Genomic DNA, 16250 nt, shown 5'->3' with positions numbered 1-16250 from the left:
TCATCACCCTGGTACACAAATCCATCAACTTTGCTGATACCAGTGCACACACACAGTCACTTCTCCCCCCACATGACACCACAACAGAAATCTATCTATCTATAGCACGACGCCCTAATCCTGCAAAGGGTGGCCGCAGACAAAACGCCTCCAAGTCACTCTGTCACCCACCATTTGACTATCCTCCCCCCAACTCACCCCCCCCTCCCTCATATACCTCTCAACTCCATCCCTCCACCTCATCCTCAGTCTACCCCTCCCTCTCCCTCCCTCCACCTCACCTACATACACCCTCTTAGTCAGTCTTTCATTCTCCATTCTCTCCACATGTCCAAACCACCTCAGTGTATTTCTCCTAATCTTCTCAACCACATCCACATCCACCCCACAACGTTCCTTCACTTCTTCATTCGTCAACCTGTCCCTCCACGTCACTCCACATGCTCCTCTCAAGTAACTCATTTCCACTGCTCTCACTCTTGACTTGTTCCCCTCTTGCAAGGTCCACGCCTCGCTTCCATACGTCAGGGTAGGGATCACAATACCATCATGCAGTGACTTCTTAACTTCCATACTCACCTCCCTATTTCTCATCACTGCTTTCAGTGTGCCAACAACCTTTCTTCCCTGCTGTACCCTTTCACGCACTTCATCCCCCAAAGTTCCATCCTTACTCATCACACTACCCAAGTACTTGAATGCACTCACATTCTCCATATCCTCACCATCCAACCTCACTGTACACTCTGTGACTTCATTCCTCTCAAACAGCATAACTTTACTTTTGTTTACATTAACTTTCAGATTCCTCCTCCTACACACTGTCCCAAATTCATTCACCAAACCTTGCAACTCCCATTCATCTTCACTCAACAATACTGTATCATCAGCAAACAACAACACCGGAATCTTCCAAATCTCACCCTCATTCATTAGAGCCACTCCCACATCCACTGCCCTACCTTGCACCTCCTTTACAACCCCATCCATGTATATATTAAACAGCCATGGAGACATCACACAACCCTGTTTCAGTCCCACATTGAGATCAAAGAACTCACTCAGCTCACCATCCACTCGTACCGTAGCCCTAGCTCCCTCATACATACTCTTCACAGCACTCAACAATTTCCCCTCCACTCCATATATTCTTAATACCTTCCACATACCTTGCCTATCTATTCTGTCATAAGCTTTCTCCAAGTCCATGAAGGCAGCATACACTTTCCTTCCCTTCTCTAGATACTTCTCCACTAAACATCTTAGAACAAATATCTGATCTACACACCCTTTTCCCTTCCTAAATGCCCCTTGTTCTTCTCCAACTAGCTCCTCTGTCATATGCCTAACCCTATCAATGAGTATTCTACCATATATTTTACCAGTCACACTAAGAAGGAAAATACCCCTATGGTTACCACATACTTCTCTCTCCCCTTTTCCTTTGTATAAAGGGAACAATTATACCTGATTTCCAGTCCTCTGGAACCCTTCCCTCTTCCCAAGCCAATCTACACAACTTCCATATCCACTCCACAACAACCTCACCCCCATACCTAAGCATTTCACCACACACTCCATCAATTCCTGGGGCCTTTCCCAACTTGATCTTCTTCATTGCTTCCACTACTTCCGCCCTACTGATCTCTTCCTCCCTCCTCTCATCTCTTCTTCTCCCAGCCATTCCCCAACCACTTATACTCGCACTGCTCTCACTCTCTACATTCAACAAATCCTCAAAGTGCTCCTTCCATCTCCTCAATTTCTCTCTCTTCTTCACCAACAATCTATTATTCCTATCTTTCACTCCCCTACTATTTCCCCTTTCACACTGCCTTACTTTCTTTACCTCCTTCCAAAACAATTTCTTACTCTCCCTCCATTTCACACTCAGATTCCTCCCAAACTCTTCATCCACTTTCTTCTTACTCTCCTTCACCAGTCTCTTAACCTCCCTTCTCCTGCTCACATATACCTCTCTCTTCTCTCATCTTCTCCCCTACCTCTACTCACTAGCCATTCACTACATGCCTTCTTCTTTTGTTCCACAGCTTGTTTCACCTCATCATTCCACCATGCTGTCCCTTGCACACCCTTGCATCTCCTCCTCACTCCACAAACCGCCTCACACGTTGCGCCTCTCTCTTCCGTGAATATCTTACATACGTCTTCCACCCCTTCCATCTGCTCAATCAATTAAAATACGCACTGGTAATAAATCACACATAACAATCGCTAACACATACATTCCCCCCCAGTCGTTCCCCACAGTACCACACAATTACTTTCCACAAATACACCACATCACTAACATACCCAACATCATCCTGGGTGGTGATTTCAACGCCAAGTCATAGGCCTGGCATGTCATCAACCCTGACACAGACAGAGGGCTGGTACTACAATCCCAGACAGATCATCTTTTCATACTAAACAGTCTAGACTAACATACCCACATCCCACACCAAGCCCTCTTCCTCCCATCATCTCCAGACATCACCTTCTGCTCCCCAAACCTCGCCCCCACTACATCATGGAGAGTGGTCAAAACCCTAGGTTCTGATCACCTTCCAATCATCATCACTACCAAAACCAGAATCACCCCAGCTGGCCACAAACACTATCTATCTATCTATCTATATACCTAGGCTGCTTCCCCCAAGGAAAGGGAGGTAGCCGAGACAGGATGACACACTCCCCATTTACTCATCCATTCAAACACATTCATTCGCATCTTAGCCCCAAACAGGAGAACGGACAGATCCTCACCGCACCACACCGCACAAGGGTCAACTGCGCAATGCAATCAGTGACATCCGCACCAGGGCCCGACAGCAGAACTGGTTTACCCCTGCAACATCATAACAGACCCATCCCCTTACCCGCACCTGACCTGACTAGCTGATCAGACCAAATGCGGGAGAATATCCCCTCAGGGCTGCGTCATCACTTATTCATTCACAATTTCTCTCCATTTATTTCTGTCACGCACAGCCACTCTTCCTTGCTCAACAGACATCCCTCTCGCATCCAACTCTCTCTTCACACTGTCCATCCATCCTATTCGTGGTCTTCCTCTCAGCCTTACACCTCTCACATCAGATCTAGTTATCTTTTTCACCAATCGCTCATTATCCATTCTCTCTATATGCCCAAACCATCACAACACCCTCTGCTCAACTCTACCAGCCATCTCCCGAACAACTCCAGTTCTCCTTCGCACATCATCATTTCGCAACCGATCCATACGCGTCACTCCACACATACTCCTCATCACCATTACATTCAAACTTTTCCTCTCTGCTACACCCATATTCCATGTTTCAGCCCCATATAATGCAGCCACAAACACACATACACTAATTATAAGAGAGCCAACGGGGAGGCCTTCGTAACTGAAACAGAACAACATCTCGAAACACTGAACAGTACACCCATCACAAACATCAACACTGCTGTGCACACTTTCAATACAATTATACAAAACGCAGACAAAAGACACATCCCTAGAGGCAACAGAAAGAAACACAACCCCAAATTCACACCAAAAATTCAAGGCCTCATCAGACAACGGGACACACTGCAACACTCCCCAACACCCCATACACAAGACACTGTACAACAAATACAAGAACTCAACACTCAAATAAACAATAAAATATCAGAACAGCAAACACTAAACTGGAAAAATTACCTCCAAACACTTGACCACAAAACAAACATCAGCAAACTCTACAAAACACTAAACAGCATCACACTTTCCAACAGCAACACCACACAATCACACGCTGCCATCACAACAACAGACACCATACCCTCAAACAAACAACAAGCAAACACTCTCATCAAACACTTTTCACAATTCAGCCATCTAAACCCCCATCCCGAAGACCGACGTATCATCCGACGTAAGAGACAGTTCCCCACAGACCCAGACTACGCACCTTTCACTTACAACCAGACGAAGCACATCATTAACAACCTCAAGCACTCATCTGCCTGTGGACCCAACATGAGCAACATACACCTTAAACACCTAGGACCACAAGGCATACAAGCACTCACCAACATATCAAACTACAACTACTCATACAACATAATACCCAGCATCTGGAAGCATGGCAATATCATCACTATCCCTAAACCCAACAAAGACCCCATGTTACCCTCCTCACATCGCCCCATCACACTCCTCTGCACCCCCTCTAAAGTCACTGAATGACTGGTACTACAACTAGTCACACCTCACATTCCCCTAGCCCAGTCACAACATGGCTTTAGGCCACTACACTCCACAAACACCCTTCTTACAGACCTTACACAGAGAGTTTTCGATGGCATGAATTCAGCTAGGCAACCACACAGAACACTCCTAATCACACTAGACATTAGCAAAGCTTTTGATGCCATCCTCCGCCACAACCTCACAAACAAAATACTCAACACAAACATGCACAATAACACAAAAAGATGGCTGGCAAACTACTTAGCAGGCAGATGTGCACACGTGACATTTGCCGGTCAGTCTTCTAACATCAGAGACTTCACAAACGGCGTCCCCCAAGGATCTGTTTTGTCCCCTACACTCTTTAACCTATACATGCACGACATACCCACACCCTACACACCACAGATACACATAGCTTCCTATACACACGACATAACACATACATGTACGCACCAAAACGCAAACACAGTTACATACATCATTCAACCTTACCTCAACACACTACACGAGTGGTTCACCACAAACAGGCTCAAAATAGCCCCAGCCAAATCTACAGTGACTCTTCTCACAAACTGGACAGCAGAACACAGTCACATCCCACACCTCACCATAAACAACACTCCCCTACCACACACACACACACACACACACACACACACACAAAATCCTTGGTGTAACATACATCAATGTCATTTAAACAACACATCACAAACATTAAAAATAAAATAACACCAAGACTCAATGCTTTGAGGTCACTTGCCCATACAACATTCGGACACAACAAAGAAACCACCACCACAGTATACAAACAATACATACGTTCAGTGATGAATTATGCAAGCCCTGCCTGGGCTTCTAACCTCACCAAAACATACTACAACACTCTACAGACCATACAGAACAAGGCCATAAAAATAATCACAGGCTGCACAGCTACTACACCCACAGACCACCTACATCAAGAAACCAAAGTCCTCAAAGTCAAGGATCACCTAGACATGAGAGGCACCCAGTTTCTTGCTGCAGCCTCCACAAACCCACAACATCCACTATATTACATGGCAGCACATCCACCCACACACCAAGGAACACCATCCACTACAGTACATGGCTGCACATCCACCCACACCAAGAAACATCATCCACTACACTACACGGCAGCACATCCACACACACCATCCACTACACTACATGGCAGCACATCCACCCACACCAAGGAACATCAAAACAACACCCAGCACACGATACCATACACAAATACTGTCATCTCTCCCCCCCCACCCACCTCAGACCAGCTTCCAGAAGCATATCCACACTCAGATCACTGGCCGCTCCATTCAGTCACTTAAAGACAACACACAGCTGCATGCACGGCCTCCTGACATCCACCCTTCTGAATCCTACCTCCCTGCATGCACGGCCTCCTGACATCCACCCTTCTGAATCCTATCTCGCTGCATGCACGGCCTCCTGACATCCACCCTTCTGAATCCTACCTCCCTGCATGCACGGCCTCCTGACATCCACCCTTCTGAATCCTATCTCGCTGCATGCACAGCCTCCTGACATCCACCCTTCTGAATCCTATCTCCCTGCATGCACGGCCTCCTGACATCCACCCTTCTGAATCCTACCTCCCTGCATGCACGGCCTCCTGACATCCACCCTTCTGAATCCTATCTCCCTGCATGCACGGCCTCCTGACATCCACCCTTCTGAATCCTATCTCCCTCGTGAGGACAGGGTCCACCTGGCCAGGCTGAGATGTGGGCACCATCCAGCCTTCTTAAGCTACCAGAAGAGGCTGGTTGACTCCGTCGCTGATGCCTGTCCAGGATGCAACACAGCACCCCATACTATTAAGCACATTATGCAAGACTGCATTGCACACAATCTGCAACACAGCACCCCATACTATTAAGCACATTATGCAAGACTGCATTGCACACAATCTGCAACACAGCACCCCATACTATTAAGCACATTATGCAAGACTGCATTGCACACAATCTGCAACACAGCACCCCATACTATTAAGCACATTATGCAAGACTGCATTGCACACAATCTGCAACACAGCACCCCATACTATTAAGCACATTATGCAAGACTGCATTGCACACAATCACCTATGCCAACAACATAACATACACTCTTTGAGAGCTCTGTGGGAAAGCCCGGTCTCGGCCGTGGCCTTCCTTAGGGACTCGGGGCTGTTCGGCCAGACTGCCTAGGCAACAACTACTACTACTACCCTCAACACCACAATAGTCCGTTTATTTTAATTTGGTATGGTACAATTTTCACCCTCTTGCAGCATACTTCACATACCTTAGTGCCAAATAAAATGAAAATACTATGGTTCTACATCATTTCTGCTACACTTCTTCATGACTAGCATAATTGTGTTAGGCTAATGCTACAACTCAGCATTCATGAGGGAGAGATGCCAACTATTGGCCAAGGTAGATTAAAAATAATAATAATAATAATAATAATAATACAATGATAATAATACAGCTCTGCATCCTTTCCACAGCACTTCTTCATGACTAGCATTATATTAGTACCAATCTATTGTTACAACAGAATTCAAGAGATGGCAATTTTAGGGCAAGGTTAGAGTAAAAAGAGTATAGCACTTCTTTGTGACTAGCATTTTTGTGTTATTCTTACAACATAGCATTCAAACTGGTGAGATGGCAATTTTAGGCCAAGTTAGAATAAAAGATTACTATGGCTCTACATCTTTCTACAGCACTTCTTCGTGACTAGCACCTGATAGTTTTATGTCAATAAATAAATAAATACAGGTAAGTCACCGAGGAAAAGGGATTAGGGAGGAAAATTATGGAAAAATGTAAAAATAAATCAACACCCATTCATTCCCACTGGTATTAATTCTGGTATAACGAAGCTAAGAGTACTGATGGTGTTAAAATGTGGTATTAAAGGGATATAACGAACATACAAGTATTTATGGTATTACAATGTGGTATTAAAGGGATATAACGAACATACGAGTATTTATGGTATTACAATGTGGTATTAAAGTGGTATAACGAACATACGAGTATTTATGGTATTACAATGTGGTATATATTAAAAAGTGGTATTTGATGGTATACAGAGACATGAAAAAACGTGCACCCGGTCCAAAATTTATACCATTCTTTTCAGTACTGCTTCTGGTATTAATAAATGATATATATTGCAGCAACTGGGTAGTATGAATGGCTGGTATTGTGGAAATGCATTTTGGTATTTATGAGTGGTATTAATATATGTAGAAACGCATTTTGGTATTTATGAGTGGTATTAATATATGTAGAAATGCATTTTGGTATTTATGAGTGGTATTAATATATATGGAAACGCATTTTGGTATTTATGAGTGGTATTAATATATGTAGAAAGGCATTTTGGTTTTTATGAGTGGTATTAGAATATGTAAAACGCATTTTGGTATTTATGAGTGGTATTAATATATGTAGAAACGCGTCTATGTTATGGGAGGGCGTGTAATCAATGGAAAAAACAACCCATTGCTTTTGGTATTGATCCTGGTATTATTAAGCGAAATATATACCAACAGCTGACTGGTATTGTGGAAACGCATTTAAGGGAAAATGTGCTTTCACGCCATTTCACTCAATATCTTCCCACTGGTATTATTCAGGGTATTATTAACCTAGAAATAATCCTGGTATTAAAATGTGGTATTAAAATAAACTATATATACATGGAATCACTGACAAGGGAAAGCGTGCACCCAATCGAATTTATAAATCTACCCTTCACTCATAATTAAAAAGCCAATTATACCAGTGGGTCGGTGTGGTATGAAATAGTGGTATTAGAGGCCTATTTACCTTACTTAAACTGTGGTACTGAACACTGGTATAAGGTAGGGAATTACTGGTGACAAGGGAGAATGTGCACCTGATCGAATCCCAAGCCCTCTCCTACACACCTGACCAACGCAATAAATATACCAGCAGGTCGGTATGGTATAAACAGGTGGTATTAGTGGTATGAATTAAAATCTGGTATTAAAAAAAGGTGGTATACGGAATTACTGATGACAAGGGAGAATGTTGTCTTGATCGAATATCCATCCCTACACACCTAACCAAAGGAATAAATATACCAGCAGGTTGGTGTGGTTTAAACAGGTGGTATTAGTGGTATGAATTAAAATCTGGTATTAAAAAAAGGTAGTATACGGGATTACTGAAGACAAGGGAGAATGTGCACCCTATCATATATCCAGCCCTACACACCTACCCAAAGGAATGAATATACCAGCAGGCTTGTGTGGTATAAACAGGTGGTATTAGTGGTATGAATATTTACCTTAGCGACGTGGAAGTTGTCAGAATGCAGCGTCTCCACAACTGACACTTGTTCCGTCTTGCTGCTGCTACTGGCTGGAGACTGAACGGTGGATCGGAACCCCTCGAACACGTGCTTGAGGGTAAACTTCTTCATGGTGCCCAGGTCACATGGGGTCACCGGGGGGCATAATAATCCACCAAAGGGTTTAGTACATCACGGGATAGGCAGGGGGTGGGGACGAGGAGGGAGGAGCGGCGACACAACCCATCCGCCCCCTAGGAGAGTCCACAGCTCACTGAGGAGGCTGCGCGCGCCGGTGACGTCATGAGTCGATATCGCACCCAACACGACTTATTTTGGCTTGGTTTAACGCTCTAACGCACAATTATTGCACCAAAATTATTCATATCATACATGAGTTATCTCAGAAGGTGTGTACTAGGAAATAAACCTGATGCCTGGTACCCAAGCAGACGAAAACGCACCTAATGTGTTATCTCATCTCGGCCTCTCAAACGCAACATCCCAATCATTGCACCAAAACACGTAAATTATTTCAAACGAAGTGTGATGCGATATCAACCTCGATTCCACTACATAAACTATATTAAATATACCTAAAACGTCATCTCTCCCAAATGCTCTTCCTCCCAACAATATTCCACCAAAATTATTCACATCAGATGTAAAATTTTGCAAGCAGGCCACGTTTGATGACAACTTCGCCTCAAACCAACTGCATAAACAGAAGGGGGAAAAAAAAAAACTCTTATTTCTGCTCTTTTAACGTTCTACCATCCAGTTATTGCACCAAAAATATTTACATCAATTTTAAGTGAGACACATGAAGTCACGGAGTGCATAATGCAAGTGGATGGTCAGAAAATTTATGAAAGAAAGAATGAACCAAAGGCTACAAGCGTGCGAGACTTCCCCCCGAGAAAAAATAACAAAACAGAGAGCCAAATTCAGAATCCGTTTATTTCCTTCAAACAAAAAGGTATTGTGATGAGTAAGGATGGAAATTTAGAGGGTGAAGTGCCTGAAAGGGTGCAGCAGGGAAGAAAGGTTGCTGGTTCTTTGAAAGCAGTGATAAGAAACAGGGAAGTGAGCATGGAAGTGAAAAAGCTATTACATGACGGTATTGTGATACTAACTCTTCTTGGACCCTGTTGGAGAGACATAAGTCAAGAGTGAGAGCTGTGGGAATAAGTTGAGAGGAGCATAGTAGGTGGGGGCGCTCACCATCCACTCACTCGATGTAGTGCTGCTGTTGGGCGTCTGCCCTTTCCTCTCCTCCATCCTTCTTTCCTTCCATCCTCTTCTGTTTTTCTTTCCTTCATTCTTTCCTATTCCTTCTGCCTGTGGGTGACTTTACACTCCCTCTTCTGTCTTTCCTTCATTCTTTCCTCTTCCTTCTGCCTGTGGGTGACTTTACACTCCCTCTTCTGTCTTTCTTTCCTTCATTCTTTCCTCTTCCTTCTGCCAGTGGGTGACTTTACACTCCCTCTTCTGTCTTTCTTTCCTTCATTCTTTCCTCTTCCTTCTGCCTGTGGGTGACTTTACACTCCCTCTTCTGTCTTTCTTTCCTTCATTCTTTCCTCTTCCTTCTGCCTGTGGGTGACTTTACACTCCCTCTTCTGTCTTTCTTTCCTTCATTCTTTCCTCTTCCTTCTGCCTATGGGTGACTTTATACTCCCTCTTCTGTCTTTCTTTCCTTCATTCTTTCCTCTTCCTTCTGCCTATGGGTGACTTTACACTCCCTCTTCTGTCTTTCTTTCCTTCATTCTTTCCTCTTCCTTCTGCCTGTGGGTGACTTTACACTCCCTCTTCTGTCTTTCTTTCCTTCATTCTTTCCTCTTCCTTCTGCCCGTGGGTGACTTTACACTCCCTCTTCTGTCTTTCTTTCCTTCATTCTTTCCTCTTCCTTCTGCCTGTGGGTGACTTGACACTCCCTCTTCTGTCTTTCTTTCCTTCATTCTTTCCTCTTCCTTCTGCCTATGGGTGACTTTACACTCCCTCTTCTGTCTTTCTTTCCTTCATTCTTTCCTCTTCCTTCTGCCTATGGGTGACTTTACACTCCCTCTTCTGTCTTTCTTTCCTTCAGTCTTTCCTCTTCCTTCTGCCTGTGGGTGACTCTACACTGAGTGACAAACCAAATGGTTTCCTGTACACCAGGAAACCATTTACTACGCTGGGTGGTAACTATATAACCAAATTTTGGCGCCTGGTGGTTTAGTGGGTAATTAAGGCGCTCCAATCGGATTGAGCCGGTGCAGGTTTATATCCAAGGGGTGGTTGGGGTTTATTGCTTATGTAATGCCACTCAGGGATGAGTGAGGCTGGTCACTCTCGTCTTAAATGTCAGGACCAACTTGCCAAGCCCCGGCCTCCTACGCTCCTCATGGGGCAACAAGGGATTGGATGATGGATGGATGGATGGAGAGGAGCATGTGGAGTTACATGGAGAGACAGACTAACAAATGAGGATGTAAAGGAGCGTTGTGGTGTGGATGTGGATGTGGAGTGTGACAAATGAGGAAGTGAAGGAGCGTTCTGGTGTGGATGTGGAGTTACATGGAGAGAGACTGACACATGAGGAAGTGAAGAGGCATTGTGGTTGTTCTCAAGAACTGTGCTTCTGTGCTTACACCCTGCCTAGGCAAACTCTTTCGCCTTTGTCTGTCAACTTGTACCTTTTCTTCCTGCAAGAAGTTTGCTCTCATTCAGCCAGTCCCAAAGAAGGGTGACCATTCCCAACCCTCTAACTATCGTCCAATTCCTTTAACATCCTGTCTCAAAAGTTTTCGAGTCAATTCTTAACAAAATTTTAAAGCATCTTTCCTATCACAACCTTGTTTCTGATCGTCAGTATGGGTTCCGTCAGGGACGCTCCACTGGCGATCTTCTCACCTACCTTTCAGACTCCTGGTCATCCTCCTTTCAGGACTTTGGTGAAAGCTTTGCCATGGCACTTGACATCTCAAAGGCTTTCGATCGAGTCTGGTATAAATCTTTAATTTCCAAACTGCCCTCCTACGGTTTCTATCCTTCTATCTGTGCCTTCATCTCTAGCTTCCTTTCTGGTCGTTCTATAGCCGCTGTTGCAGACGCCATCGTTCTTCTCCTAGATCTATCAACAGTGGTGTTCCTCAGGGCTCTGTCCTATCACCAACTCTCTTCCTTTTATTCATCAATGACCTTCTAAGCTGTACATCTAACCCTATCCACTCATATGCTGATGACTCCACCCTTCACCTTTCCATTCGGTTCCCACAACGTTCATCTCAGCAGTTACTTCAACAAACAAGGGATGAGGCTATGGCACACCTAATGTCTGACTTGGCTCGTATCTCTGACTGGGATAAAAAATAATCTGGTTGTTTTTAATGCATCAAAGACTCAGTTTTTACACCTATCAACCCCACAAAATCTTCCACAGGTATACCCACTAATGTTTAATAATATTCAGCTTAATCCTGCATCATCCTTGAACATGCTTGGGGTTTCATTTACTCGGGACTTATCTTGGAAAGATCATATTACATCTCTCGTAAAATCTGCTTCCAAGAGATTAGGTGTGCTAAGCCGACTCCGTACCTTCTTTACCCCTGCACAATTGTTGACTTTATACAGAGGGTTTATCCGCCCCTGTGTAGAGTACAACTATCATGTGTGGGGAGGCTCCCCACATACAGCTCTTCTCAATAGGGTGGAGTCAAAGGCTTTGCGTCTCATTAACTCTCCTCCTCTTACTGACTCCCTTCAACCTCTGTCTCTTTGCCGCACTGTTGCATCTTTATCTCTTTTCTGTCGCTACTTCAATGGTCACTGCTCCTCTTACTGGCTCCCTTCAACCTGTCTCTTTGCCACACTGTTGCATCTTTATCTCTTTTCTATCGCTACTTCAATGGTCACTGCTCCTCTTACTGGCTCCCTTCAACCTCTGTCTCTTTGCCTCACTGTTGCATCTTTATCTCTTTTCTATCGCTACTTCAATGGTCACTGCTCCTCTTACTGGCTTCCTTCAACCTCTGTCTCTTTGCCGCACTGTTGCATCTTTATCTCTTTTCTGTCGCTACTTCAATGGTCACTGCTGCTCTTACTGGCTCCCTTCAACCTCTGTCTCTTCGCCGCACTGTTGCATCTTTATCTCTTTTCTATCGCTACTTCAATGGTCACTGCTCCTCTTACTGGCTCCCTTCAACCTCTGTCTCTTCGCCGCACTGTTGCATCTTTATCTCTTTTCTATCGCTACTTCAATGGTCACTGCTCCTCTTACTGGCTCCCTTCAACCTCTGTCTCTTTGCCGCACTGTTGCATCTTTATCTCTTTTCTATCGCTACTTCAATGGTCACTGCTCCTCTGAACTGTCTGCTTGCATCCCTCCACCTCTACGACGGGCGCGTAGCACCCGTCTAGCAACAAACTCTCATCCCTTTTCTGTCCAACTCTCTAATGCAAGAGTTAACAGTTACTCCCAGTCCTTCATTTATGCAACAGGTCAACTCTGGAACTGTCTCCCTCTGTCTGTATTTCCTGCTGCCTATGATCTCCAGTCTTTCAAACGCAGTGTGTCCAGGCATCTCAAAATGAACAGATTTTGAATTTGGCTCTCTTTTGTTTTTTTGTTTTTTTCTTCATAGAAAGAACTGTTTTGCGGGCTCAGCCTTTGGTTCCTTCTTCCTCGCACAAAAAAATGGAGAGTGACAAATGAGGAAGTGAAGGAGTGTTGTGGTGTGGATGTGGATGTGGAGTTACATGGAGAGACAGACTGACAAATGAGGAAGTGAAGGAGTGTTGTGGTGTGGATGTGGATGTGGAGTTACATGGAGAGACAGACTGACAAATGAGGAAGTGAAGGAGTGTTGTGGTGTGGATGTGGATGTGGAGTTACATGGAGAGACAGACTGACAAATGAGGAAGTGAAGGAGTGTTGTGGTGTGGATGTGGATGTGGAGTTACATGGAGAGACAGACTGACAAATGAGGAAGTGAAGGAGTGTTGTGGTGTGGATGTGGATGTGGAGTTACATGGAGAGACAGACTGACAAATGAGGAAGTGAAGGAGTGTTGTGGTGTGGATGTGGATGTGGAGTTACATGGAGAGACAGACTGACAAATGAGGAAGTGAAGGAGTGTTGTGGTGTGGATGTGGATGTGGAGTTACATGGAGAGACAGACTGACAAATGAGGAAGTGAAGGAGTGTTGTGGTGTGGATGTGGATGTGGAGTTACATGGAGAGACAGACTGACAAATGAGGAAGTGAAGGAGTGTTGTGGTGTGGATGTGGATGTGGAGTTACATGGAGAGACAGACTGACAAATGAGGAAGTGAAGGAGTGTTGTGGTGTGGATGTGGATGTGGAGTTACATGGAGAGACAGACTGACAAATGAGGAAGTGAAGGAGTGTTGTGGTGTGGATGTGGATGTGGAGTTACATGGAGAGACAGACTGACAAATGAGGAGACTAACCAGGAGAGTATGTGAGTGAGGTGGATGAGAGGAAACAGGCAGCAAATATTCCACATCCATTCTCTCCTATTAGTAAGGTGTAATAATCAAAATAAATCGCTCAGGAAAAGGGGTTAGGGAGCTTTATGCAGAGTGTGGTGATACTGGATTGTGTTATGTCACGCTGCTCTGCATACGCCCAGCACACGTTAACAAGGCCCTGCAGTGCATCTAGTGGAGAGGTATATGAGAGAGGGGGGTGTGAGCTAGGAGCAGGGCAGAGAAATGGCGGGGGACAGGGCGACGTGGAGGCGATTTGTTTGTAGCCACCCCGAACGGGATTGAGGCGTCTGGCAATAGATAGATAGAACGCATCTAGGGTAGGTGTCAGCAGCACCATGTCACCAGTATAGCCCAGAGCGTTGATGCACTTATCTATCTATCTATCTATTGCCAGACGCCTCAATCCCGCTCGGGGTGGCCACAAACAAATCGCCTCCACGTCGCCCTTCCCCCGCCATTTCACTGCCCTGCTCCCAGCTCACACACCCCTCTCTCATATACCTCTCCACTCCATAACTCCATCTCATCCTTGGCCTCCCCCTCCCTCTCCCCCCCTCCACCTCATTCACATACACTCTCTTCGTCAGTCTTTCACCCTTCATCCTCTCCACCCCATCCCTCCATCTCATCCTCGGCCTCCCCCTCCCTCTTCCCCCCTCCACCTCACTCACATACACTCTCCTCGTCAGTCTTTCACCCTCCACTTATGATAGCCACTGTGCGTCACTAAGGGTGGTTCTGACATCATCTGTGTATACATTATCCAGGCAGGCAGACAGCACCCCCCTGGCGAATATCATGACCTATCTCAAATTGCAGCGACTTGGAATGACCCCACTTGACCCTAAATCGAAGGTTAGTGTACCAATAAATTAGCAGGTTTACAATACACCCAGCAAAACCCATCAGGAGAAGCGTACTGAAGAGGTTGCAGTAATTCCCTCCCTCTCAAAATGAACGCATCTTGAATTTGGCTCTCTTTTGTATTGTTTTTGTTATTTCTTGGAAGGAGAGGTTTGCGGGCTCCTGGCCTTTGGTTCCTTCTTCTATCTATCTATCTATCTATTGCCAGACGCCATAATCCGGTAAGGGGTGGCCATTTGTCTATCTATCTATCTATTGCCAGACGCCATAATCCCGTAAGGGGTGGCCATTTGACTTTGAGTTATTTGTTTTACGGGGAGGGGCACTAACCCTCCACCAACCCACTTGTTGACACGTAGGCAGCACGTATGGTTTGGTTATATGGTTACCACCCAGCGTTGTAAATGGTTTCTTGGCTTACAGGAAACCATTGGGCTCGTCACTCAATGTAAAGCCACCTGTAAAGTTGTATCTTCCTTGCATACAAAGAAATACCTTGCTGCCACCACGGGAACAGAGAGAAAGACAGGCGAACCTCTGGAAATATAGCAGTGAATGTTAGTCCATATCCACACACACCTCAGCGCCATACCTCCTCTTATAACTAAACTGACTATTTAGTGTATACAGGTAGGCTTCAGTACAGGTAGGCTTCAGTACTGGTAGGCTTCAGTACTGGTAGGCTTCAGTACAGGCAAGACCTGACTGGGTAGGTACTGGTGACTGGGTACTGGTGACTGGGTAGGTACTGGTGACTGGGTAGGTACTGGTGACTGGGTACTGGTGACTGGGTAGGTACTGGTGACTGGGTAGGTACTGGTGACTGGGTACTGGTGACTGGGTAGGTACTGGTGACTGGGTACTGGTGACTGGGTAGGTACTGGTGACTGGGTAGGTACTGGTGACTGGGTACTGGTGACTGGGTAGGTACTGGTGACTGGGTACTGGTGACTGGGTACTGGTGACTGGGTAGGTACTGGTGACTGGGTAGGTACTGGTGACTGGGTACTGGTGACTGGGTAGGTACTGGTGACTGGGTAGGTACTGGTGACTGGGTACTGGTGACTGGATAGGTACTGGTGACTGGGTACTGGTGACTGGGTAGGTACTGGTGACTGGGTACTGGTGACTGGGTAGGTACTGGTGACTGGGTACTGGTGACTGGGTAGGTACTGGTACTGGGTACTGGTGACTGGGTAGGTACTGGTGACTGGGTACTGGTGACAGGGTACTGGTGACAGGGTACTGGTGACTGGGTATGTACTGGTGACTGGGGACAAATACAGCCACTGACACACACACA

General features: G+C 45.4%; 1 protein-coding gene across 1 annotated transcript in view; it reads right to left on the bottom strand.

The window, feature by feature from the left end:
- Tomosyn (syntaxin-binding protein tomosyn) overlaps positions 1-8719 on the bottom strand; it is a 168388-nt gene extending 159669 nt beyond the window's left edge. Inside the window, exon 1 of the mRNA XM_080280751.1 lies at positions 8585-8719. Within this exon, the coding sequence (XP_080136877.1) occupies positions 8585-8719 (135 nt within the window). The remainder of the gene's footprint in view (positions 1-8584) is intronic.
- Positions 8720-16250: the final 7531 nt, after the last annotated feature.

The sequence above is a fragment of the Coenobita brevimanus genome, chromosome 10 (genome assembly GCF_032717465.1).
Source record: "Coenobita brevimanus isolate Jiangsu-jjx chromosome 10, ASM3271746v2, whole genome shotgun sequence".
Taxonomy (NCBI): domain Eukaryota; kingdom Metazoa; phylum Arthropoda; class Malacostraca; order Decapoda; family Coenobitidae; genus Coenobita; species Coenobita brevimanus.
Note: the sequence above shows the minus strand (reverse complement) of the source record. Positions and strands in the feature narration are given on the sequence as shown.